General features: G+C 40.6%; 1 protein-coding gene across 6 annotated transcripts in view; it reads left to right on the top strand.

Annotated features, from left to right (window-relative positions):
* Adamts20 (a disintegrin-like and metallopeptidase (reprolysin type) with thrombospondin type 1 motif, 20) overlaps positions 1 to 26,185 on the top strand; it is a 163,761-nt gene that overhangs the window by 41,419 nt on the left and 96,157 nt on the right. For all 6 annotated transcript variants that reach the window (XR_001781518.1, XM_006520863.3, XM_011245594.3 and 3 more), the window contains one exon: positions 10,693 to 10,931. Coding sequence is in view for 5 of the 6 variants with exons in the window: in XM_006520863.3 (XP_006520926.1) it covers positions 10,693 to 10,931 (239 nt within the window). In the remaining variant the exon portion in view is untranslated. The remainder of the gene's footprint in view (positions 1 to 10,692; positions 10,932 to 26,185) is intronic.

The following is a 26,185-nucleotide window of genomic DNA, read 5'->3' as shown; positions in this document are numbered from 1 at the left end:
AATATTGGACTTAGAATCCAAGATGACAAAATAGCTTACCAGTTAGTGGCCATCTCTCTTGAGTTGTTTCTAAGCTTGAGTATGCCTTTATCATCTCATCTCTCAGCTTTAAATTTTATATTCTCTCTTCTATAAAACAAAATGATAGGCTGTGTTTCATTTTTCATATTCTTCCCATATCAGTTTGCATAAAATAATACTGGGGTTAAATAGTTGCGGAATTGAGGCTGGAGAGATGGCTCAGCTGTTAAAAGCACTGACTGCTCTTCTGAAGGTCCTGAGTTCAAATCCCAGCAACCACATGGTGGCTCACAACCATCTGTAATGGGATATGGCGCCCTCTTCTGGTAGGTCTGAAGACAGCTACAGTGTACTTATTTATAATAAGTCTTTGGGCCAGAGATGGAGCAAGCAGGGCTGATTGGAGTGAGCAGGGGCTGACCAGAGTGAGCAGAGATCCTAAAATTCAATTCCCAACAACCACATGAAGGCTCATAACCATCTGCACAGCTACAGTGTACTCATATGCATGAATAAATAAATAAATCTTAAAAAATATTTAAAAAATAGTTGAGAAATTTTGGTATCAAAATAACTTTTCTGTAGAAGATGCGTTGAAGCCTAGTACGGGATGCACCCAGCCTGGATGTATCAGTCACAGAAAGTATGTTTGAGTACTAGTACATTATCTGAAGTACAAAAGTTGAATAATTTGTCTGGGAAAGAGGAAGAATGGAAAGTATGTTGTATGGAAGTGGAAGTGAATGCACACTGTAGTTGAGGAAGTACTTGGACCATCTAGTGCACTGAAAGGCAACAATAAGGGGAATATGGAACATTGGACGATAGTGTGATACCATGCCATAAGGAAAGGAAGAACAAACTCAGTGTAATGTGTATGGAAGCCTAATTAAGAGATTTCATTATTATACCAACCAGCTGACTGGGAGTCCCTTTCCTGGGTAGTTCAACAGGGGTCAAGGAAAAGTTTCTAATTACTTGGTCTGGCCTGACTTGGCCATTCCTAATCCCTCTTGTTGAAGGTAATTATCTTAGTTATCTTTTTATTACCGTGTGAAACACTATGACCAAGGCAACATACAGAAGAAATGGTTTTTGGAGCTTATGGTTTTAGAGGGAGAGGGAGAGGGAGAGGGAGAGGGAGAGGGAGAGGGAGAGGGAGAGGGAGAGGGAGAGGGAGAGGGAGAGGGAGAGGGAGAGGGAGAGGGAGAGGGAGAGGGAGAAACTAACTGACAGTGAAACCTCAAAGCCTTACCCAGTCATGCACCTTTTCCAATAGGGCCACACTTCCTAGGCTTTCTCAGATGTCCCATATGTGTGTGTTTGACTCGACTCTGTGTTCCTCTCACTGGTCCCTTGAGCACCCTTACATCAGAATTGTCATGTGTCTCAGACTACCAAAGCTCTGCTCTCCCAGTTCATGATGTATGGGAGGTGGCTGCTCATGAGATTTCAGATTTTTGGGGGGTGGGGGTGGGGGTGGGGGGTAGGGTGCATCTCAATCCTAGAAACAGATATAGGAACTTTGCAATTAGCTGGCTAAATTTAATTTTTAAAAAAGGAAAAGAAGAGATTTAGATTAGATTTTATTTCATCAATAAAATGGTTTGGTCAAATGATACCTCTTGTAAAGATTTGTTTTTAGAATGGGAGTGTGTGTGTGTGTGTGTGTGTGTGTATACATGAGTGTGTGTGTGTGTGTGTGTGTGTGTGTGTGTGTGTGTGTGTGTGTACATGAGTGCAGGTACCCATGGAGGCTAGAAGATGAAGCCAGAGCCCTTGGAGCTGGAGTTACAGGTGGTCGTAAGCCTCCACACATGGGTGCTGGGAACTGAACTTGGGTCTTCTGTAAGAGAAGTATACACTCTCAGGCCCAGTGAAGTGATGATGTCATTATATGTCATGTCTACTTGCCTATAAGTATGTTCTATTACATATTTGTTTTTTAATTTTCTAAATATTTTGTAGATTTTTCTTGTTATAATATTGTATTTTTTCTTAGTTTTTTGGGTATTAAGTGAATATATTGTTTACAATAACATTTATATTATTACAAACTTGATAATTTTATAATTATGTTTGTATTCATTCCTTTAATACAACAATGCAGATCTCTTGTTGATCTTTATATTAGGCAAGTTAGCAACATTTAATTCATTTGCTTTTCTTTTAGGCTTATAAACAAATAACCCAGCAGTTCTATATATTGCATTCTAATCTTTTAGTCTTTTACTTTCTGGGCTTATTTCATTAGTGAAATTGCTAGACTAGTCCATAGGAATAATTGTATGAAAATTCTTGTCTCATTACCATTTGTGAAATAGGAATGATTTCAGCCTTTACTGGTACATACGTTGTCTGCTCTAGGTTTATCTTAGGTACCCTTTGCTGGCTAAAGATTTCCTCCTAACTTCATAGCTTATTGAAGTTACTATGACAGGTACTTAGTTTGCTAATGATTTCCAATACGAGTGGATGTTGAATTTCATCAAAATTATTTACGGGTAGCCCAAGGTAAACAGATGTTTTATCTTATCATTGATTGGCACAAGGCCCTTGAGTTTCATTTCCTCTTGATTTCTTCTCTTCCCTTCCCCCAACCTCCCTCTCTCCCTCTTTCTTTCATTTTTTTCTCTTTTTTATTTCTTTCCCAGTAAAGAAAGGCTTTTATCAGAGGTCAGGAACAACAGACACCAGGGCACACAGAAAGATCCTCCGCAAAGCAGGGTGACACGGACCCTAAGCCCCCACTTTTTTTTTTCAACAGCCCATTTGGTAATGATTTCTCAGACCCTGTGTGTCTGCCTTCATGACTGGATTTGGTTTCTAGTGAGTTCCTATTACATAGGAGAAGAGCCATGCAGATGGGAGTTTTTTGGTGGGACTCAATGAACTGATGGCTTTTAGGGCATGTGCTGTGAACGGACATTGTTCTGTTATATACAATCGTTAGTCAGTTAGATTTACTCAACGGGTAATAGAGAGAATGACCTTGAAGACTTATAAAGACATACATGCACAGATGATTTATAAGAAAATGCATTTGTGAACTGAGAAAACATACAGAGTCACAAATATTTCAATTTTTAACGAGGATTGGTGGCATAGGCTACTTCATAGTCTGAACATAGGGAGAAAAATGGAAGTTCATGTCCAGACTGGATTAGCTACAAAGTAGGTTCAAGGCCAGACTGGGGAACTTGTTACGACTCTATCCTAAGATCAAACAGGAAGGATGGGGTGTGACTCAGTTCTATGATTCATGTTTAGTGTGTGCAGGACACTAAACGCAATTCAGCACTATGCTACACTACACTACACAATCTTTTAAAGAATACATAACTATGAGGCCACTAATCGGCCATACATCTTGTTTTATAGCTTTATATCTGGCTCCCAAAACACATAACCAGTTGCCCATGTTCAGTGAGGTAAACCTCAATCTCTGGCTTTCTGCTACTTAAGCTTGGGATGTGTTGTTACTCACGAAAAGGAAGCCAAGATTCTAGTTTTTACCAACTAGAACTTGATACAAATTATTCATAAGATAACCTTAACATAATTTTCTTATTCTTTTTTCTAATTTTTAGTATTCTGAAAATAAGAATAGCTGGGGTTCTTTCTGTCCAAAATTTGCACTTTTTTATGTTTTTGCATTATTGCTAGGACATCTAACATTATATTATGCAGGAATGGGAACAGCGTGTCTTATTCCTGATTTTAGTAGGAATGTATTTATGTTATCAATATCTACGTCATGATTACTATAGAGTTGTAATATGTTGTCTTTATTATGTTGACACATGTTCTCTCCAACTCTGTAATCTCTAGAATTTTTATTATAAAGGCTTGTTGGTTTCTTCAAAGCTTTAAAAGCTCATTGGCTTTTTTACATCTATTGAGGTGATCATGTGATTTGTGTTCTTGAATCTGCTTTTGTGATTTAGTTTTTATATTGAACATTTCTGGATCTCTGGAATGAAATAATATTTAAAACCATTTACTTATGGATAACCATGTTTATCTAAATGTATGTGTGTGCACTACATATGTTGTTTCTGGTGTGACCAGAGTCCAGAAGTGGGCACCAGATCCCTTGGAGCTGAAGTTACAAATGGTTATGAGCTTGTGATATGGGTGTTGGGAACAGAACATGGGTTTTCTGCAAAAGCAATGCATACTCTTGACCTCCGAGTCCTTTCCTCTATCTAGCTCCTACCGAGTAGTTCTTGATGAAATTCGACATCTATAATAAAACTTCTTAGTATCACTTAGGAAGTTAACTGTGGACATAAGAGGATTTCTTTAATCAAAGAAAGAATACTTCAGGATACTCTTGCAGGGCTGCTGGATAAAGTGTCAGTAGTTGATTGGTCTCAAATCATTCTCCTCCCAAACTACCAAATTTAATATCTATGTCATAGCTCAGCTCTCTGTTTCTGGTGTGAGAGAAAGATGAGACCCATATTTTCATAGGGATGACTTGATAGTTCTCTTTTTTGTGTCTCCATGAAGTAATACTTTTTCATGGTGACATTGTTGCTAAATTCTTCTCATTCCATGTGGTGCCACATATAGACAGTAGCAGAGTCATGTGGTGTTGCATTCAGTTTGGAAGCCTATTCTGAGAAAACCTGAGCTCACGCCTTTGTTATGGTATTCACTTGCTAGCTATGAAAATTCCCCTCAACTCCTGTCACATGTCTATGTGTTTTAAAATTTGTCCAGTAATAGCAACTGATCTGAGGCTGCAGGGAAGGCAGATGATGGAATCATTTTTTTTTTATTTCACAAAGTCAAGTCCACACTCTTCTGCAAGTTTATTACCCGTAGATGAGGTTCCACGTATTAATCTGTTACATTCTTCTAAATATGCACAAACTATAATTCATAACTCTTAAAGTATGTTCTTGAGTTGTTCAAGAATGAGAAAGCTTAGAGACTGGTAGGTTTTCGTGGTTCTATGCTATTCAACACCCTTTAAAAATGATGCCCCAGACCTCTATTTTATTTTCTATGTTACCATGGCCACCACACTTAACCTTTCTCTTCCTAATTTCCTTCATTAATAAATTGGTTCTAATCATAGTGGTTATTTCTTAAAGAGTTCTTGTTAATACTAAGGAGGTAAGCACACGGGGCTTGAACTATCACTTGATAAATAATCAACACAGTAAACATTTGTAGTTATTATTCACACTATTAGTTCAATAGCATGGAGACTTACGACATATCATAGAACCAGAATACAACTTAAACCATGAGGAAATATGGTGGTATAATATCTGATATGGTCATATCTTACTTGAAAAAGTCCACAATTCTTTAAGCTTTGGTGCATTCAACAGTGATTTCAAATGCTGATACTTTAAATTAAACAGAATTTTATTTTATGCCCTGACTTAATTGTTTTGTGCTTTGGAGAATAATGGAATAGTTTTCTTCTGGTCAAATACAGACTGCCTGTGCGCAGATAACAGCACTGGGGTTGGTACTGGGAATGTCTCAGGCAGCGTGGGTCTGTCTTCTAGCGGACTCTGGTCTATACCTCATTTGTATTTTCCTTAATGCTGAAGTTGCAACCCACAATGCTCTTCTGTCTCATTCCTCAAACCATCCCTGTCTCCCCCCTTGCTTTGTCTTTCTTCTCTCTCCTCTATTATCTTTTCTTCTTCTTCTTTTTCTTCTTCTTCTTCTTCTTCTTCTTCTTCTTCTTCTTCTTCTTCTTCTTCTTCTTCTTCTTCTTCTTCTTCTTCTTCTTCTTCCTCTTCCTCCTCCTCCTCTTCCTCTTCCTCTTCCTCTTCTTCCTCTTCTTCTTCTTCTTCTTCTTCTTCTTCTTCTTCTTCTTCTTCTTCTTCTTCCTCTTCCTCTTCCTCCTCCTCCTCTTCCTCTTCCTCTTCCTCTTCCTCTTCTTCCTCTTCTTCCTCTTCTTCTTCTTCTTCTTCTTCTTCTTCTTCTTCTTCTTCTTCTTCTTCTTCTTCCTCCTCTTCCTCCTCCTCCTCTTCCTCTTCCTCTTCCTCTTCCTCTTCTTCCTCTTCTTCTTCTTCTTCTTCTTCTTCTTCTTCTTCTTCTTCTTCTTCTTCTTCTTCTCTTCTTCTTCTTCTCCTTCTCCTTCTCCTTCTCCTTCTCCTTCTCCTTCTCCTTCTCCTTCTCCTTCTCCTTCTCCTTCTCCTTCTCCTTCTCCTTCTCCTTCTCCTCCTCCTCCTCCTCCTCCTCCTCCTCCTCCTCCTCCTCCTCCTCCTCCTCCTCCTCCTCCTCCTCCTCCTCCTCCTCCTCCTCTTCTTCTTCTTCTTCTTCTTCTTCTTCTTCTTCTTCTTCTTCTTCTTCTTCTTCTTCTTCTTCTTCTTCATCTTTTCCCTAATCTCCACGAGCACTTACTGAATTTAGGAGAACTCATTGCCCAACCTTGTTCTCACTCACTAGGGAATTCACAGCTTGGTGAGGTGATGGCGCATAGTGGTGACCTCTTGAGAAGGACTTAGAATTTATCCCGCGGGCAATCTCCCAGTGAGGACATACCTGCTTTCATCTTGAGTGAGGATGACACGAGAGTGTGTTTATTTAGAAGTGGACTTAACCATGAATGGAGGGATGGGGAATTGAAATGGCTAGACTGTTTGAAAGGCTATTTTAAAAATGAAATGTTTGTAGTCTTTGTGATGAGAGTTCTAAGACACAGAATACTGTAATGAATTCAGAGGCATAATTGCTTTTCAAAAAGGGCTGATTGCATTTTAATTTCAATCAATGAATAAAATAGTGTGCAATTGAAGACAAGAGTAACGCAAGAAGCATTTGAAGGAGAAATGATAAAGACGAGGTGGCTAGAACCTAGGGTGGGGGAGGGCACACATCCCAGTGGTTCTGTGCTGTGGTGACTCAGTTGTGGGACCTAGGAAGCTATTGCTGATATCTGTAGATTCCAGAAGCTGGAAACTGGGGAAGAAAAATCACAAGCATGAGGTAGCAGCTTGATATTCAGGTACAAATCTCTAATCACATTGTTGTGTAATGATAATTTTGAGCAACGTACATTTTGTAGCTATTAATTGATGTATTGTTCTGTGGGCCATTATCACTGGCATAAATTTTAAAGATTTTATATTCTAGTAAGATACTGGTGGCCTTATCGTTGGGGTTCATCTAAATTGGTTTCATGCTGTAATATACTTACTAAGCTGTAATATACTTACTAAGCTGTAATATACTTACTAAGCTGTAATATACTTACTAAGAATAAAGGGCAAGAATCAGTTTTAGTCTTGACTTGATAGAACAGAAATAAACTGGGAAGCATGGCAAAGAAATGATGTCATGGATTTGGCTAACATGGCCTGATATTTTGAGACCGAGTCTCATGTAGCCCAGGCTGGTCTCAAATTTTGTATGTAACGGGGGATAGCCTTGAACTTCTGATATTTCTGCCCTGTCACCCAAGTGCCGGTATTTCAGACATGTACCACTATGCTGGGTAGGAAATGTGCTTTGAGGGATGACTATTTATGGAAGGTATTTACCGAGGTCACTTTCTCATCATTAGCCACAACGCTTAGGGATAAATACTAAGAAAAGGCAACGGAATGTAGCTTTTAGATTGTGAAATATGAATAGATGCTATATTAGTAGAGACAATTTTAATTTCTCAAAATTTAATAATAACATACACTTGTAATCATTGAAGGATACTGAAATACTAAGTTAATATCTGTTTCCTATGCCATACTATTGACGCTGGGCTAAGCATTTCTATACAGTTTTGTCCAGTTATGTACAATTTACTAATATGTATCTGTATATTTTGGTAATAGAATTTCCAAATAATGGGATAAAAATGTCCATGCCTCTGAAGTTCCTACTTTGAAATATTCCATGCCAAATCCCAGTTCATGCTCTTCTTGACTATTTCACGTCTATGATTTCCTTAATTCTGTGCTTCGGGCAGGCGATTTACAGAGCTTTGCATTGAGCCTCTTGGGATTTGTAGTTACAGAATGTTTTCAGGTGTTCAATCGACTTTTAAAAAGTTGGAAACCATCTCCTTAATGGTCATACTGTGTGTTTAATTTTATTATCTTAACTGCGTTAGCAAGCATTACCAGGACAATAGAATGCGATAGCCATGCCAGCTCTCAGACTGCTATAGTGGGAATTTCTTTGATGTACTCGACTAAGGACTTGTTAATTCTGGTCTACATATTCAAGAGCATATGCACCAATGAAGCCTAAAGGCTTGAAGATAACTGCACCTCTCTCTGCCTCATTCCCTCCACTGCCTTTCAGCATCGGAAGCAAAGGTTATTCCAGTTCTCAGGTTCTAATCTCCTTGGCTTTTCAAAAGGTGATATTGATGTACCCATGCATCTTTTAAAAACGTATGCCTAATTTTAATATTTACCAACATAAAGGCATGCTGCACTTAACCTGTACTGGCAAGACTCACGCCTCTGTGTGTTAATGAAATATGAGTCTGTAGACTTTAATACATTGTTCTGTTATTTTCCCATCACTGTATTCTTTGGATTACTTCAAGTCGCACACTAGTAAACTGAGGTATGCATGGATGATATAGTGTCAGTTAGTGAGTTACGCTGCTTTTATGTTTCTTTTCCACCTCATTGGCACACGGCAACCTGGAGGGCTCGACACACTCACTCTGGACCACCAGGTCTTTAGACCTGAAGCCCGTGGTTACTTACCAGTGCTCATACTGAGGATGGACAGAAAATGGCAGCACCTCTTCTTTTTCGAGCGTGTGGCTGTTGGACTTCTCTCTTGTGAGATAAGGAGTGAGCGTCATTGTTTCTTTTCAAGGTTGCTATGTGACAAGGTCCTAATTCTCCAGCTTTGTCTTTCTTCCTTTGACGTCTGGTTTCACATTCAAGGACTCATCGCAAATCTGACATCATGAAAACTTTCTTCTTTAAAAGTTCCACGGTTTCTGCATTCCTTTGGGTCTTGAGCTGGGTTTTAGTCTGTTTTGTAGTTTGAGTGGTCTTGACTACCTTGCTGGGGATTGCTTGGCAGTATAAGAGAGAGTGAATTTCTGGGGGGTCTTTAGTCTGTTTTTCTTGTCTCTGTATCTGCTGTGACGTCCTCATGTGACTCAGAGGAGCTTGCTGAGTTATGGAACTGCAGTCTATGGGGTGAGCATGTATGAAACTTGCCTGATGGCTTTTCAGTGAAGTTACAGCAGCGCTTGGCAGTGCCAACTTCCAAATGTTAGCCAGCCTGCTAGGTGGAATAAACCAATTTGTCACTTGGTTGAATATTACCGAAGCACCCAAAGAACCTAAAATTTTATCTTTATGTTTGTGCTTCTGTCCCCTTCCCTGGTATGTAAGCTTTATGAGGTGATGTGTGCACCCCACTTCCTAAACATTCTTGATGTGTATAAATGCTCAGAAAAGTTTGTTTTCAATAACCTGGAAACAAGTGAATATATTGAAGCATAAACCTTCAGCCTTTCCTGATGGCCAGAGCTTTGTGTGTATCAGGGTATCTGGGATCTTCTCCAGGCCAGCAGGTGTTCAGTGATCCTTGGTGGGTGAGGGATCCCAGGGGAGAGAAAACTGGGAGCAGTGTTTATAACTGAATACACAGTCATACAAAAGACGGATGTTAAAGATGATGGAAAGTGCTTAGTGGCTTGGATTGTCTACTATCCCCAAATGGCTCTGTTCATATTCAAATGGAGTAAATCATTACACACATGCACAGCACACACACACACACACACACAGACACACACAGACACACACATATACCTACACACACTTGCACAGACACACACTCACACATACACACATGGAATCATATTGCAACAATATCCTGATAGTTGATTATTTGGTTTATAAATGACTCAGGCATTATAATTTCTTTTTTACCTCACTCCTTGTTCACTTTTCTGTTGAAAATACAACAACCCATCAATTTCAGGAAAATCAACAGAAGATGAGAGCAGAAAAGAAAAGAGGGGGAAGGAAGGAAGGAAGGAAGGAAGGAAGGAAGGAAGGAAGGAAGGAAGGAAGGAAGAAATAACACACACAGGCATGCCATTCAGGAACATTTGACATAAGCACAAATAATCAGCTATTTAAATGCAGTTTCTCTATATAGTACTTAATAGTAGTTCCTATGATTACAGTATCAAATCACTTTCTATGTATGCAAACAATGCAAGTCGCCAGGCATGTCATATGGTCAGTGTCATACATTTTGTATCAGCAGTTGATGGTTTCGTTTGAGTTGCTGCCTCTTGGGACGTGATTCTATTAAGGGGCATTAGTGCTGTTGCTTTTAAATGTTGTGCAGCCAAAGTTTGTTTTAATCCATATTCTATGAAATGACACCAGACAGCACGTGACTGCTGTATAATGAGACTGAATGCTAGCAGCCACTTAAGAATCTAGTCTGCTTCCTGGGAAAAACAGGGATTGCTTGATACTTCTTGGTAAATAAATATTTCCAAGTAACCAGAGCTGTTAAAAGTAACGCTAAGATTCAGCATTGCTTGTATAGCTCTGAAAATCTGAGCTCTGTAAACCACGGGCTGTGAAGAGCGAAGCCCACAGTGCACGTGCTCCGGGCGTGTCCGCTCCGTTTTTTTGTGTGACACACGAACCACTTCCAGTTTAACAACTTCACACTGTATTGTTTTATCCTTCCTCCCAGAAAATCAAATGGAGAAAACTGCTTTGCCCTCTCAGAGCTCCAGAAACACGACTGGAGATGTTGATATCGAAGAGGAAGCGGTGTTCAGATTGGAAGGCGAACGGAGCCAGTTACATTCCAGGAATAAGCGTTTTTTATCATACCCAAGATACGTGGAAGTTATGGTTACAGCCGATGCTAAGATGGTTCACCATCATGGGCAGAATTTGCAGCACTATGTTCTGACACTGATGTCGATTGTGAGTACCATGATTGTTCTTCTTAAAGATGTATTCTATTTTAATTATTTTATGTGCATGTAAATGTGTATGCTGTACCTGTGTGGGTGCCCCCTAGAGGCCAGAAGAGGGAGCTCCCCTGCAGTGGTTGTGAGCTGCCTCCATGGGCACTGAGTGTGTCCTCTATAAGAACAGCAACTGCCCGGGCTACCTTGCCAGCAGAGTCTTGCCCAACACCCGCAAGGGCCCACACGGGACTCCCCACGGGACCCTAAGACCTCTGGTGAGTGGACCACAGTGCCTGCCCCAATCCAATCGCGCGGAACTTGAGACTGCGGTACATAGGGAAGCAGGCTACCCGGGCCTGATCTGGGGCACAAGTCCCTTCCGCTCGACTCGAGACTCGAGCCCCGGGCTACCTTGCCAGCAGAGTCTTGCCCAACACCCGCAAGAGTCCACACGGGACTCCCCACGGGACCCTAAGACCTCTGGTGAGTGGACCACAGTGCCTGCCCCAATCCAATCGCGCGGAACTTGAGACTGCGGTACATAGGGAAGCAGGCTACCCGGGCCTGATCTGGGGCACAAGTCCCTTCCGCTCGACTCGAGACTCGAGCCCCGGGCTACCTTGACAGCAGAGTCTTGCCCAACACCCGCAAGGGCCCACAAGGGACTCCCCACGGGACCCTAAGACCTCTGGTGAGTGGACCACAGTGCCTGCCCCAATCCAATCACGCGGAACTTGAGACTGCGGTACATAGGGAAGCAGGCTACCCGGGCTTGATCTGGGGCACAAACCCCTTCCACTCCACTCGAGCCCCGACTACCTTGCCAGCTGAGTCGCCTGACACCCGCAAGGGCCCACACAGGATTCCACACGTGATCCTAAGACCTCTAGTGAGTGGAACACAACTTCTGCCAGGAGTCTGGTTCGAACACCAGATATCTGGGTACCTGCCTTGCAAGAAGAGAGCTTGCCTGCAGAGAATACTCTGCCCACTGAAACTAAGGAGAGTGCTACCCTCCAGGTCTGCTCATAGAGGCTAACAGAGTCACCTGAAGAACAAGCTCTTAACAGTGACAACTAAAACAGCTAGCTTCAGAGATTACCAGATGGCGAAAGGCAAACGTAAGAATCCTACTAACAGAAATCAAGACCACTCACCATCATCAGAACGCAGCACTCCCACCCCACCTAGTCCTGGGCACCCCAACACAACCGAAAATCTAGACCCAGATTTAAAAACATTTCTCATGATGATGATAGAGGACATCAAGAAGGACTTTCATAAGTCACTTAAAGATTTACAGGAGAGCACTGCTAAAGAGTTACAGGCTCTTAAAGAAAAGCAGGAAAACACAGCCAAACAGGTGATGGAAATGAACAAAACCATACTAGAACTAAAAGGGGAAGTAGACACAATAAAGAAAACCCAAAGCGAGGCAACGCTGGAGATAGAAACCCTAGGAAAGAGATCTGGAACCATAGATGCGAGCATCAGCAACAGAATACAAGAAATGGAAGAGAGAATCTCAGGTGCAGAAGATTCCATAGAGAACATCGACACAACAGTCAAAGAAAATACAAAATGCAAAAGGATCCTAACTCAAAACATCCAGGTAATCCAGGACACAATGAGAAGACCAAACCTACGGATAATAGGAATTGATGAGAATGAAGATTTTCAACTTAAAGGGCCAGCTAATATCTTCAACAAAATAATAGAAGAAAACTTCCCAAACATAAAAAAAGAGATGCCCATGATCATACAAGAAGCATACAGAACTCCAAATAGACTGGACCAGAAAAGAAATTCCTCCCGACACATAATAATCAGAACAACAAATGCACTAAATAAAGATAGAATATTAAAAGCAGTAAGGGAGAAAGGTCAAGTAACATATAAAGGAAGGCCTATCAGAATTACACCAGACTTTTCACCAGAGACTATGAAAGCCAGAAGAGCCTGGACAGATGTTATACAGACACTAAGAGAACACAAATGCCAGCCCAGGCTACTATACCCGGCCAAACTCTCAATTACCATAGATGGAGAAACCAAAGTATTCCACGACAAAACCAAGTTCACACAATATCTTTCCACGAATCCAGCCCTTCAAAGGATAATAACAGAAAAGAAGCAATACAAGGACGGAAATCACGCCCTAGAACAACCAAGAAAGTAATCATTCAACAAACCAAAAAGAAGACAGCCACAAGAACAGAATGCCAACTCTAACAACAAAAATAAAAGGGAGCAACAATTACTTTTCCTTAATATCTCTTAATATCAATGGACTCAATTCCCCAATAAAAAGACATAGACTAACAGACTGGCTACACAAACAGGACCCAACATTCTGCTGCTTACAGGAAACCCATCTCAGGGAAAAAGACAGACACTACCTCAGAGTGAAAGGCTGGAAAACAATTTTCCAAGCAAATGGACTGAAGAAACAAGCTGGAGTAGCCATTTTAATATCGGATAAAATCGACTTCCAACCCAAAGTTATCAAAAAAGACAAGGAGGGACACTTCATACTCATCAAAGGTAAAATCCTCCAAGAGGAACTCTCAATTCTGAATATCTACGCACCAAATGCCAGGGCAGCCACATTCATTAGAGACACTTTAGTAAAGCTCAAAGCATACATTGCACCTCACACAATAATAGTGGGAGACTTCAACACACCACTTTCTTCAAAGGACAGATCGTGGAAACAGAAACTAAACAGGGACACAGTGAAACTAACAGAAGTTATGAAACAAATGGACCTGACAGATATCTACAGAACATTTTATCCTAAAACAAAAGGATATACCTTCTTCTCAGCACCTCACGGGACCTTCTCCAAAATTGACCATATAATTGGTCACAAAACAGGCCTCAATAGATACAAAAATATTGAAATTGTCCCATGTATCCTATCAGACCACCATGGCCTAAGACTGATCTTCAATAACAACATAAATAATGGAAAGCCAACATTCACGTGGAAACTGAATAACACTCTTCTCAATGATACCTTGGTCAAGGAAGGAATAAAGAAAGAAATTAAAGACTTTTTAGAGTTTAATGAAAATGAAGCCACAACGTACCCAAACCTATGGGACACAATGAAAGCATTTCTAAGAGGGAAACTCATAGCGCTGAGTGCCTCCAAGAAGAAACGGGAGACAGCACATACTAGCAGCTTGACAACACATCTAAAAGCCCTAGAAAAAAAGGAAGCAAATTCACCCAAGAGGAGTAGACGGCAGGAAATAATCAAACTCAGGGGTGAAATCAACCAAGTGGAAACAAGAACTATTCAAAGAATTAACCAAACGAGGAGTTGGTTCTTTGAGAAAATCAACAAGATAGATAAACCCTTAGCTAGACTCACTAAAGGGCACAGGGACAAAATCCTAATTAACAAAATCAGAAATGAAAAGGGAGACATAACAACAGATCCTGAAGAAATCCAAAACACCATCAGATCCTTCTACAAAAGGCTATACTCAACAAAACTGGAAAACCTGGACGAAATGGACAAATTTCTGGACAGATACCAGGTACCAAAGTTGAATCAGGATCAAGTTGACCATCTAAACAGTCCCATATCACCTAAAGAAATAGAAGCAGTTATTAATAGTCTCCCAACCAAAAAAAGCCCAGGACCAGATGGGTTTAGTGCAGAGTTCTATCAGACCTTCAAAGAAGATCTAATTCCAATTCTGCACAAACTATTTCACAAAATAGAAGTAGAAGGTACTCTACCCAACTCATTCTATGAAGCCACTATTACTCTGATACCTAAACCACAGAAAGATCCAACAAAGATAGAGAACTTCAGACCAATTTCTCTTATGAATATCGATGCAAAAATCCTCAATAAAATTCTCGCTAACCGAATCCAAGAACACATTAAAGCAATCATCCATCCTGACCAAGTAGGTTTTATTCCAGGGATGCAGGGATGGTTTAATATACGAAAATCCATCAATGTAATCCATTATATAAACAAACTCAAAGACAAAAACCACATGATCATCTCGTTAGATGCAGAAAAAGCATTTGACAAGATCCAACACCCATTCATGATAAAAGTTTTGGAAAGATCAGGAATTCAAGGCCCATACCTAAACATGATAAAAGCAATCTACAGCAAACCAGTAGCCAACATCAAAGTAAATGGTGAGAAGCTGGAAGCAATCCCACTAAAATCAGGGACTAGACAAGGCTGCCCACTTTCTCCCTACCTTTTCAACATAGTACTTGAAGTATTAGCCAGAGCAATTCGACAACAAAAGGAGATCAAGGGGATACAAATTGGAAAAGAGGAAGTCAAAATATCACTTTTTGCAGATGATATGATAGTATATATAAGTGACCCTAAAAATTCTACCAGAGAACTCCTAAACCTGATAAACAGCTTCGGTGAAGTAGCTGGATATAAAATAAACTCAAACAAGTCAATGGCCTTTCTTTATACAAAGAATAAACAGGCTGAGAAAGAAATTAGGGAAACAACACCCTTCTCAATAGTCACAAATAATATAAAATATCTTGGCGTGACTCTAACTAAGGAGGTGAAAGATCTGTATGATAAAAACTTCAAATCTCTGAAGAAAGAAATTAAAGAAGATCTCAGAAGATGGAAAGATCTCCCATGCTCATGGATTGGCAGGATCAACATTGTAAAAATGGCTATCTTGCCAAAAGCAATCTACAGATTCAATGCAATCCCCATCAAAATTCCAACTCAATTCTTCAACGAATTGGAAGGAGCAATTTGCAAATTTGTCTGGAATAACAAAAAACCTAGGATAGCAAAAAGTCTTCTCAAGGATAAAAGAACTTCTGGCGGAATCACCATGCCAGACCTAAAGCTTTACTACAGAGCAATTGTAATAAAAACTGCATGGTACTGGTATAGAGACAGACAAGTAGACCAATGGAATAGAATTGAAGATCCAGAAATGAACCCACACACCTATGGTCACTTGATCTTCGACAAGGGAGCTAAAACCATCCAGTGGAAGAAAGACAGCATTTTCAACAATTGGTGCTGGCACAACTGGTTGTTATCGTGTAGAAGAATGCGAATCGATCCATACTTATCTCCTTGTACTAAGGTCAAATCTAAGTGGATCAAGGAACTTCACATAAAACCAGAGACACTGAAACTTATAGAGGAGAAAGTGGGGAAAAGCCTTGAAGATATGGGCACAGGGGAAAAATTCCTGAACAGAACAGCAATGGCTTGTGCTGTAAGATCGAGAATCGACAAATGGGACCTAATGAAACTCCAAAGTTTCTGCAAGGCAAAAGACACCGTCAATAAGACAAAAAGACCGCCAACAGATTGGGAAAGGATCTTTACCTATCCTAAATCAGATAGGGGACTAATATCCAACATATATAAAGAACTCAAGAAGGTGGACTTCAGAAAATCAAATAACCCCATTAAAAAATGGGGCTCAGAACTGAACAAAGAATTCTCACCTGAGGAATACCGAATGGCAGAGAAGCACTTGAAAAAATGTTCAACATCCTTAATCATCAGGGAAATGCAAATCAAAACAACCCTGAGATTCCACCTCACACCAGTCAGAATGGCTAAGATCAAAAATTCAGGTGACAGCAGATGCTGGCGAGGATGTGGAGAAAGAGGAACACTCCTCCATTGTTGGTGGGAGTGCAGGCTTGTACAACCACTCTGGAAATCAGTCTGGCGGTTCCTCAGAAAACTGGACATAGTACTACCGGAGGATCCAGCAATACCTCTCCTGGGCATATATCCAGAAGATGCCCCAACAGGTAAGAAGGACACATGCTCCACTATGTTCATAGCAGCCTTATTTATAATAGCCAGAAGCTGGAAAGAACCTAGATGCCCCTCAACAGAGGAATGGATACAGAAAATGTGGTACATCTACACAATGGAGTACTACTCAGCTATTAAAAAGAATGAATTTATGAAATTCCTAGCCAAATGGATGGACCTGGAGGGCATCATCCTGAGTGAGGTAACACATTCACAAAGAAACTCACACAATATGTATTCACTGATAAGTGGATATTAGCCCCAAACCTAGGATACCCAAGATATAAGATATAATTTGCTAAACACATGAAACTCAAGGAGAATGAAGACTGAAGTGTGGACACTATGCCCCTCCTTAGATTTGGGAACAAAACACCCATGGAAGGAGTTACAGAGACGGAGTTTGGAGCTGAGATGAAAGGATGGACCATGTAGAGACTGCCATAGCCAGGGATCCACCCCATAATCAGCATCCAAACGCTGACACCATTGCATACACTAGCAAGATTTTATTGAAAGGACGCAGATGTAGCTGTCTCTTGTGAGACTATGCCGGGGCCCAGCAAACACAGAAGTGGATGCTCACAGTCAGCTAATGGATGGATCATAGGGCTCCCAATGGAGGAGCTAGAGAAAGTAGCCAAGGAGCTAAAGGGATCTGCAACCCTATAGGTGGAACAACATTATGAGCTAACCAGTACCCCGGAGCTCTTGACTCTAGCTGCATATATATCAAAAGATGGCCTAATCGGCCATCACTGGAAAGAGAGGCCCATTGGACTTGCAAACTTTATATGCCCCAGTACAGGGGAATTCCAGGGCCAAAAAGGGGGAGTGGGTGGGCAGGGGAGTGGGGGTGGGTGGATATGGGGGACTTTTGGTATAGCATTGGAAATGTAAATGAGTTAAATACCTAATAAAAAATGGAAAAAAAAAAAAAGAACAGCAACTATTCTTAATGGCTTTCAATCACAATTTAATAGGACTCTTATGTCATCTAAAATGACATTCCAGCTAATGTTTTTCACTTATATCTTAACAATGTTTTTCCAGGCTCTAGACATAAGCAGGTTGTGTTACCATTCAAACCAGAACTTCATCTGTTACTCTGGCTACTTTTACACTGGAAAATCTTCCCTCCATGCACAGAGAACGCTTGCTGTGTTCTTCCTGTGAATGGCTTCTGCCCTCTAGTGACAGAGAGCATCCTTGTGGAATCTACCTTTGAGTCTGACTGTTAAAACCACCATCTGTTCTCGAGGAGGGTAGAGTGCGTGCCTTTGGCTACTACGACACTCCCTTGATCAGAAGTTTGCCACTCCATCATTTAAGTTACGGATACATTACGGATGGAGCTGCCTTAGGCGATGTAGACTGTAAGTCTTTGGTTTGGTGTTAGACTGTCTGCTGAATAGTGGTTCTGGGACCCACAAGCCTAACACCATGAAGAAACATGTCAACTCTCTGCATGCAAGAGTATACATGCATGCGCTTGCAGCGGCTTACCTATATCAGCTATATCACCTGGGCATCCCTGGATGTAGCCCTGTTGCTCAGGAGTATTTACAAAACTCACCCCATCTCATGTTCCAGGTGACCAGGTCTAGTTAACAAAACACAGCCACTCATTTATGCAGCTTCAGAGGAATTAGGGATGTACTCAGTGGCAGGGAGTACCTCTGCTCACACGGATGAAATGGAGAACTCTGCTGTTGTGAAGACTTGGCCAAGATACCTCCGGTGACCTTGCCAGTCCCTTTAGATGGAATTCCCCAGTTCAAGTTACTGTAGTTTGAGGATCCTAAGATCTTCTCATTTTTCTTACCTATGGAAGTTGTCTAAAGTCCTTGCAATTATATCAGGTTATACTCAGTAAATTTACTAAAACAATGAGCAAGTAGTTAAAATGGAAGCAATGATTCTTGTGGAATTCATAGAAGATTATGATAAAAACAGATGACCCAAAACTAATTTCTGAAACCACATCACAGACTTATTCATGTATTTGAACTGTTTTTTTAACAGTCCAATGGTTGGCTGCGAGCATCCATCTCTGTATTTGTCAGGCTCTGGCAGAACCTCTCAGGAGACAGCTATATCAGGCTCCTGTCAACATGCACTTGTTGGCATCCACAGTAATGTCCAAGTTTGGTGACTGTATAAGGGATGGATCCTCAGGTGGGGCAGTGTCTGGATGGCCTTTCCTTCAGTCTCTGCTCCACACTTTGTTTCCACAGTTCCCTGTGTCCCCACTCTCCAGTGTGTAGCCTCATTTCCTTTGATTTTACATATATACTATTTTTATATTTAATATGAATGCATTTGTATTCATATTTGTGTGTGTACACCTGCTGAGTCCATTTTTGTTGTTTATGCGTATCTGATTTTAAGGCTGACTATTCTGCACTGGACAGTCAATAATGGACTCGCGCCTGGGAGACACCAACTCTCTTTCTTCCAATAACCAATAATTGCCTGCTATTCTTAGTCTAGGGATAGAGCTCCACAACAAATCCTACTTTTATGTTAACTTGTCCATTGATGTTGTTATTGTTCTGGCTTTGTTGATACAGACATTTCTGGGAGAGACTGATTGATTGACAGCAGACTTTTTAGCATTCTGCCTCTTTCAGTCTTGCTGCCCTTCTTCTACTCTGCCCTCTGAGCTGTGATGTAGATGTACCCGTCAGGACTGGGCTACACATGATCTGCTGAGGCACGTGTCCAGTTGTGGTTTTCTGTGATGGTGTCTATTTGCTGTAAAGAGAGAATTCTTTGGTGAAATATCAAAGTTATTATAATTTCCATCCAATGGATATGGATGACGAACACTTTGTAAGATACTTTGTAGCCATTATTCTTTCTTCTATTAATAGCTGTGTGTAATCCCTAGATCATCATTTTTGGGCGGGTGTTCTTTATATAGTCAGGATGTTAATCTTCTATCGTATGTATAGCTGAGAAAGCTTCTCTCCCATTCTGTGCACTTCTTAGCTATACAGAAGCTTTAGAGTTCATGAGGCCCCTCCCCGTTGTAGATCCTTGTCCTTAATTCCTTGGCAAATGGGGTCCTGTTCAGGATGTCCTTTCTTCCACCTATATCATGTAGGATATGCCTTATGTTTTTCTCCTAGCAGTTTTTAGTGTTTCAAATTCCAGCTTTCTTTGATCTGCCTGAATCCAGTTTTGTGCAGAGTGATTGATATGGGTCTAATGTCATTCTCCTGCATGCGGGATCCAGTTTTTCATGGCCCATTTGTTAAAGCTGCTGTCTTTTCTCCAGAGGATCTTTTCTTCTTTGTGAGATAACCAGATGGCTGTAGTTATTGCTACTCATTTTAGGCAGGCTGTTTAATTCCATTGTTCTGCACATTTGTCTCTGTGCAGCACCATATTGTTTTTATTAATACAGATCTATAATGTATCTTGAAGTGTGGGATATCAACCCCTCTAGTATTCTTTCTGCTCAAGATTGCTTTGCTTATCTTTAGTCTTTTCTGGCACCATGTGAATTTTAGGATTCCTCTCTATTTCTGCAAAGAATGCTGTGCACATATTGAGTAGAACTGCACTAAGTTTGTAAAGTGCTTTTATAGGATGGTCATAGTCACAATATTCATTCCACTGGCTCAGGAACTCGGTTCATTCTTTCCATTTTCTAAAATGTTTTCACCCTCTTCGGAAATTTGGAGTTTTCATTGTAGAGTCTTTCATATCCTTGGCTACTTAATTTCCAAGATGTTCTATTGCTTTTGCTCTGATTGTAAGTGGGAGTGTATATATGAACTCAAAAACTTGTACTCTTTTAAGTTGGAAAATATAAAATAAATAGATTGTTTTCTTGATTCATCTAAACTACCAAAGTTAAACCAATCTGAGCAGACCCACAGCAAAGGAGGAGGCTGCAAAGATAAAAAAAATCCTTCAGAAAAGTTCAAACAACAGCAACAGCAAAAATCCCGAGCCCAGAGTGATTCACAGAAGAATCCTGCCAGACTTTCAAAGATCTACAATCAAGCCTTAAACTCTTAAAAATATTAGAAACAGAAGAAACATTCCAAACTTGTTCTCCCCAACCTGTGCTATTCTAATACCAGAACCTGGTAAGACAGACAGAGGCACATACAGCCCACACCCTTCTACCTATAGCCTGATACCCCTGAGGAACATAGATGCAGAAATCACCAATATACCACCGAGTACAAACACAAATCGAGAGGATCATCCACCATGATCAGGTTGGTTTTATCCTGGAAAATACAGGGCTGGTTTAACTTACACAAGTCAGTAGAAATAACAAATCATATAAATACACTTAAAGACCAGAGTCATGTGACAATCTCAAGAGATGCAAATTTGACCAAATCCAGCATGCGATCTTTATAAAAATCCTAGAGAGAATACTGCGGGAGGGAACATACCTCAGTATAATAAAGGCTATATGACACACAGCCAACAATGTCCTAAATGGAAAAGCAAAACTTGAGTCAGTCCCATTACAATCAGGAACCAGACAGGACTGCCTACTGTTCTATTCTACTTCAATATAGTGCAAGTTGGAACGATAAAGCAAGAGAAGGGAATTAAAGGGATTAAAATATAAATGAAATCAATTTCTCCCTATTTGCGGATGGTATCATATTATATATGAGACCCCAAAAATTCTGCCAGAAAACTTCTAGATGCAATTTGGGAAAGTGGTGAGGTACAGAATGAACTTATGAAAATCAGTAGTCTCTTTATACATCTCAGCAGACGCCAAATGCAATCTCATACACAGGTTATTAATACTCTTTTGATTATAGTAATTTAGGAAGAAGCCCAAAATGTTATTTGATGTGAAATATGTCGTTTATTTAAAGAAAAGTTCAAATTGATGAAAAGGTGTGTGTGTGTGTTTGTGATTGTGTGTGTGTTTGTGTGTGTGTGTTGAGTTCTACCTGTAGTTGAGAAAATAATAAAGTTAAATACATGATATATGCCAAATTTGAAAGAAAATTATTAACTCTTACCCATCCTGAATAAGTAATGCTTTCTTTCAATAGTTTAATGAGAAATAATGAATGCCATCCAATTAATTTGTTAGAGTGCAGGATTATGTTATAGAAATAGCCTAGTGGTTTCTAAGTGACCTCAAATGAGCTTTGGGATTAATATTACCGAGGCAGAACACAATACATTTCATGAAATAAGTGTGTTAAGCAGGTAGAAGTGCTCCATTATTTTCTGTCCTGTGTCACCTCAAGATGACAGCATCAGGCTAAGATTACATTTGCATATGCATTATTAAATAACGATGGCTGGTAGTGTGGTAGCTGGTAGTCTGGCAAGTTTTATTTCCTATTAAATGGTGTATTCCTCAACAGGCCTTTAAATGCCCACTAACTGCTAGAGAACTCTACTCCCCCTTGTGTTTCAGGTCACTCCCTCACATGGACTGAATACATCACTCCCACATACCTAGTACCACTCCTGAAGGAACATCCTTAGATGGTCAGAACATTAGCCTTATTTATTGAATTACAGTTAATGTTATTGGAGGTATTTATCAAGGAAAGACGTGCACTTATGTTAACTCTACATCTCTGGCTTTAACTCTTTGTGTCATTTTTTACTGTTGTAAACACAGCCAATCCACTTGTATACTCTGTGCACAATGCTTTCCTTTTGCTGTGACGTGGTGTTTTGTGCAGCCTTAATTCTTTGAACATATGATTTTTATATACTAGGAATGACATCATTTTCAATTTAGAAACAGAGATATTTCTGACCAAATAAAGAATAGAATTCTTTTTAAATAAATTGCTTTGTAGGGATTAGAATTTTATAATAAATTTGTACTTAAGGCAGTTTGTACTTGGGACATATATGAATTTTTGCTAGAGTGTGTCTTAATGGCTATTTTTGAAATGATTTTAAATGATTAGGAGATAGTAATATACTTCACATTTTGTATCAAATATGGTCTGCATTGATTTTTGAAAACAATATGAACAATATAGCTTACAAAAGCTGAGGAATAAAAAGTATCTATGCCAGGGTGCAAATACTATCTATTAAGAAATAAAAACATATCTTAATTAATTCAAGAAAAATACTCATACATGCCATGTTAAAATATAGTATTTTAGAAACGTGCAATGCTTTTACATGGCTAAGTAGAACAGGTTAATATGTCGGACTCATCGGGCATTGTTTCAGCATCCCATATTGTGTGCCACAGAGTATCTATTCTGTAACATGACCTCCTGTGGGTGAAGAGATGACTGTGTCAAAAGAGTGATGTGGCATACTGCAGGTGACACTTCTTTCTTGAGAAATGTGTATATATCAGCTTTTCTTCTCTTTCTAAAATGTATTTATTTATTAACAGTCCATATTTTATTTCCCCCCCCCCCGTCCACCCTCCTACTGCTCCATATCCCACACCTCCTCCCCAACCCCCTGTCTCCACATGGATGTCCCCAACCCCCACCCCACCTGACCTCGAAACTCCCTGGGGCCTTCAGTCTCTTGAGGGTTAGGTGCATCATCTCTGAATGAACACAGACCTGAAAGTCCTCTAATGTATGTGTGTTGGAGGCCTCATATTAGCTGGTGTATGCTGCCTGGTTGGTGGTCCAGTGTTTGAGAGATCTGGAGGGGTCCATATTAATCGAGACTGCTGGTCGTCCTACAGGGTCGCCCTCCTCCACAGGTTCTGTCTTTCCCTAATTCAACAACAGGGGTCAGCTGCTTCTGTCAGTTGGTTGGGTGCAAATATCTGCCTCTGATTCTTTCAGTTGCTTGCTGGGTCCTCCGGAGTGTGGCCATGCTAGGTCCCTTTTTGTGAGTGCTCCATAGCCTCAGTAATAGTGTCAGACCTTGGGACCTCCCCTTGAGCTGGATCCCATTTTTGGGCCTGTCGCTGGACCTTCTTTTCCTCAGGCTCCTCTCCATTTCCATCCCTGTAATTCTTTCAGACAGGAACAATTATGGGTCAGAGTTGTGACTGTGGGATGCCCCCCCCCCCACACCTTATTTGATGCCCTGTCTCTCAGATGGTTCAGTCTTTAAAGTCTAGGCTCACAACTAAAAATATATCAGGTTTTCAATACTCAATGAAAACAACTTTTAAACACAACATTTCTCAAACTGTTTGATGATTGATCCTCTACAACCCTCTCCTAACGTTGCTTGATTAATGCTAATCCAATACACGAGGGCATTGTGACAGATGGCTTCAGCTCCATGGATTCTCAGCTTGTTTGTAAATATTAAAACAAGTGTAGATAAACCCACAGTTGAACAGCAAGTACTAACAGAACTGCATCGAACACCCAGGTTCCTGGATGTATTCAAGAGATGCATTCACAGAACTCCAAGGCCAGGTCACATGACTCAGAGAACATCACTGGGGCAGGGAAGGAGCTACCAGAGAGCTAGGAAGTAGTTTTGATAGCCAGGCCGAGTTGGAAAGCACTCGAGGCAAAACGCTGGTGTTGCACACAATAATACTAATGTGCAAAAATAACTGGATAATGTGGAAGTCTCGGTGTCGACCATCAGACGCCCACGCAGAGTCGGCTCCGGATGCCAGCTCCTCTGCTTTCTTCTGCCCCCTAGTTCTCCACTTCTGTTCCCTAATCTATAAATGAACATTCTAGCGGTCCCTATCTCACAAGACATGCGAGCGCTGACTGAGCTACTTCATATAAACTTGAATTTGTGCATAATCTTTCAATAGGTACCTTCGGTTGCTAATTTAATGCTTATTATTTAACTAAGGAACCACCATAAGAGACTCCGTTGTACAACGCCAGGCTCTCTGCATGAGGACCTGTGCTGAACATACGTGTTTTAAAATCCTCTTGAATACCCCATAGTCATTTTGGCTACTCCTTGCTGGAGTGCAACCCGACATTATTGTCTAGAGTCGCTCAGTGCCAGGCCCTTACCCGTCTGCATGTACTGAGAGGCAAGTGTGTCCTGTATGAGCACACCACTCACCACTCACCAAGAGCAAGCGTCAACTCGAGGATGTGGGGTGCAGTCGGAAAAGCGAACACGTTGGCCGGCTTTGATCCTGCTCCTCCTTCTCGCCCCTGTCCTCTTCCATCTGTGATCAAACCCAGTTTCTGCTGCTGAACCGCATCCCCACCCCGTAACATTCATTTCTCTTTCACTTTTTGTATCTGTGTCATGCATGTCAATGTAGTGTGTGTAACTGTGTGTGCACACGTGTGTGGGTGTGTTTCCACATGTGCATGTGTGTGTGAACATATGGAGGCCAATGCAAGTGTAAGTTATCACCCTCTTTCAATCTCCACGGGGTTTTCAATATAAAACCATGATTATCTTAAAGGTTTAAAGTCTGTTTTTTAAACCTTTTAAAAATTCTGTCTTGCTTTTATAATTTTAAATTAATTTTTAATTTTAAACATTAAAATGGAAAAATTAAGGTGAACTTTAGGTCATTGAAGAATTAATATTTAAGAACTATTTTATCATGTAAAAATTTTTCTTATTCCTATATGTATTTGAAAATTAGTGGTGGCGCATGCCTTTAATCCCAGCACTTGGGAGGCAGAGGCAGGCGGATCTCTGAGTTCGAGGCCAGCCTGGTCTACAGAGTGAGTTCCAAGACAGCTAAGGCTACACAGAGAAACCATGCCTCAAAAAACCAAAAAAAAAAAAAACATTTTTCCCATGAGTATAGCATTTACATTATTTACATTCTCCCCTTCCTCTCCCTTCTTCCATTTTTCCCTAAGCGCTCTCAAATTTGTGCCTTCTTATTCTTTAATTATTGTTGTTACACACACACACATTTATAAATACAACCTGCTGAGTCCTTTCATATCACATTAGGTTTTGAGTCTGGGTCTTTATTTCATCCTGGAATTTGCTAACTGTCTAGGGTAGCTGGCCACAGGTTCTGAGGATCTGCCTAGCTTTGCCCACACTTCCCCCATGGTACCATAGGTCCAGACATGTGCCATATCCCTGGATTTACCTGGGTGCTAAGGATCCAAACTCAGGTGGGCACATTATCCAACTTCCAGTCCAAATTCTTTTTTTTTTTCAATTTTTTATTAGATATTTTCTTCATTTACATTTCAAATGCTATCCTGAAAGTCCCCTATACCCTTCCCCTGCCCTGCTCCCCTACCCACTCACTCCCACTTCTTGGCTCTGGCGTTCCCCTGTACTGGGGCATATAAAGTTTGCAAGATCAAGGGGCCTCTCTTCCCAATGATGGCCAAAGATAGGCCATCTTCTGCTACATATGCAGCTAGAGACACAAGCTCTAGGGCTACTGGTTAGTTCATACTGTTGCTCCACTTATAGGGTTGCAGACCCCTTCAGCTCCTGGGGTACTTTCTCTAGCTCCTCCATTGGGGGCCCTGTTTTCTATCCAATAGATGACTGTGAGCATCCACTTCTGTATTTGCCAGGCACTGGCAAAACCTCACACAAGACTA

The sequence above is a fragment of the Mus musculus genome, chromosome 15 (genome assembly GCF_000001635.26).
Source record: "Mus musculus strain C57BL/6J chromosome 15, GRCm38.p6 C57BL/6J".
NCBI classification, from domain to species: Eukaryota; Metazoa; Chordata; class Mammalia; order Rodentia; family Muridae; genus Mus; species Mus musculus.
The sequence above is the reverse complement of the archived record's forward strand: the minus strand, read 5'-3'. Positions and strand labels throughout refer to the sequence as shown.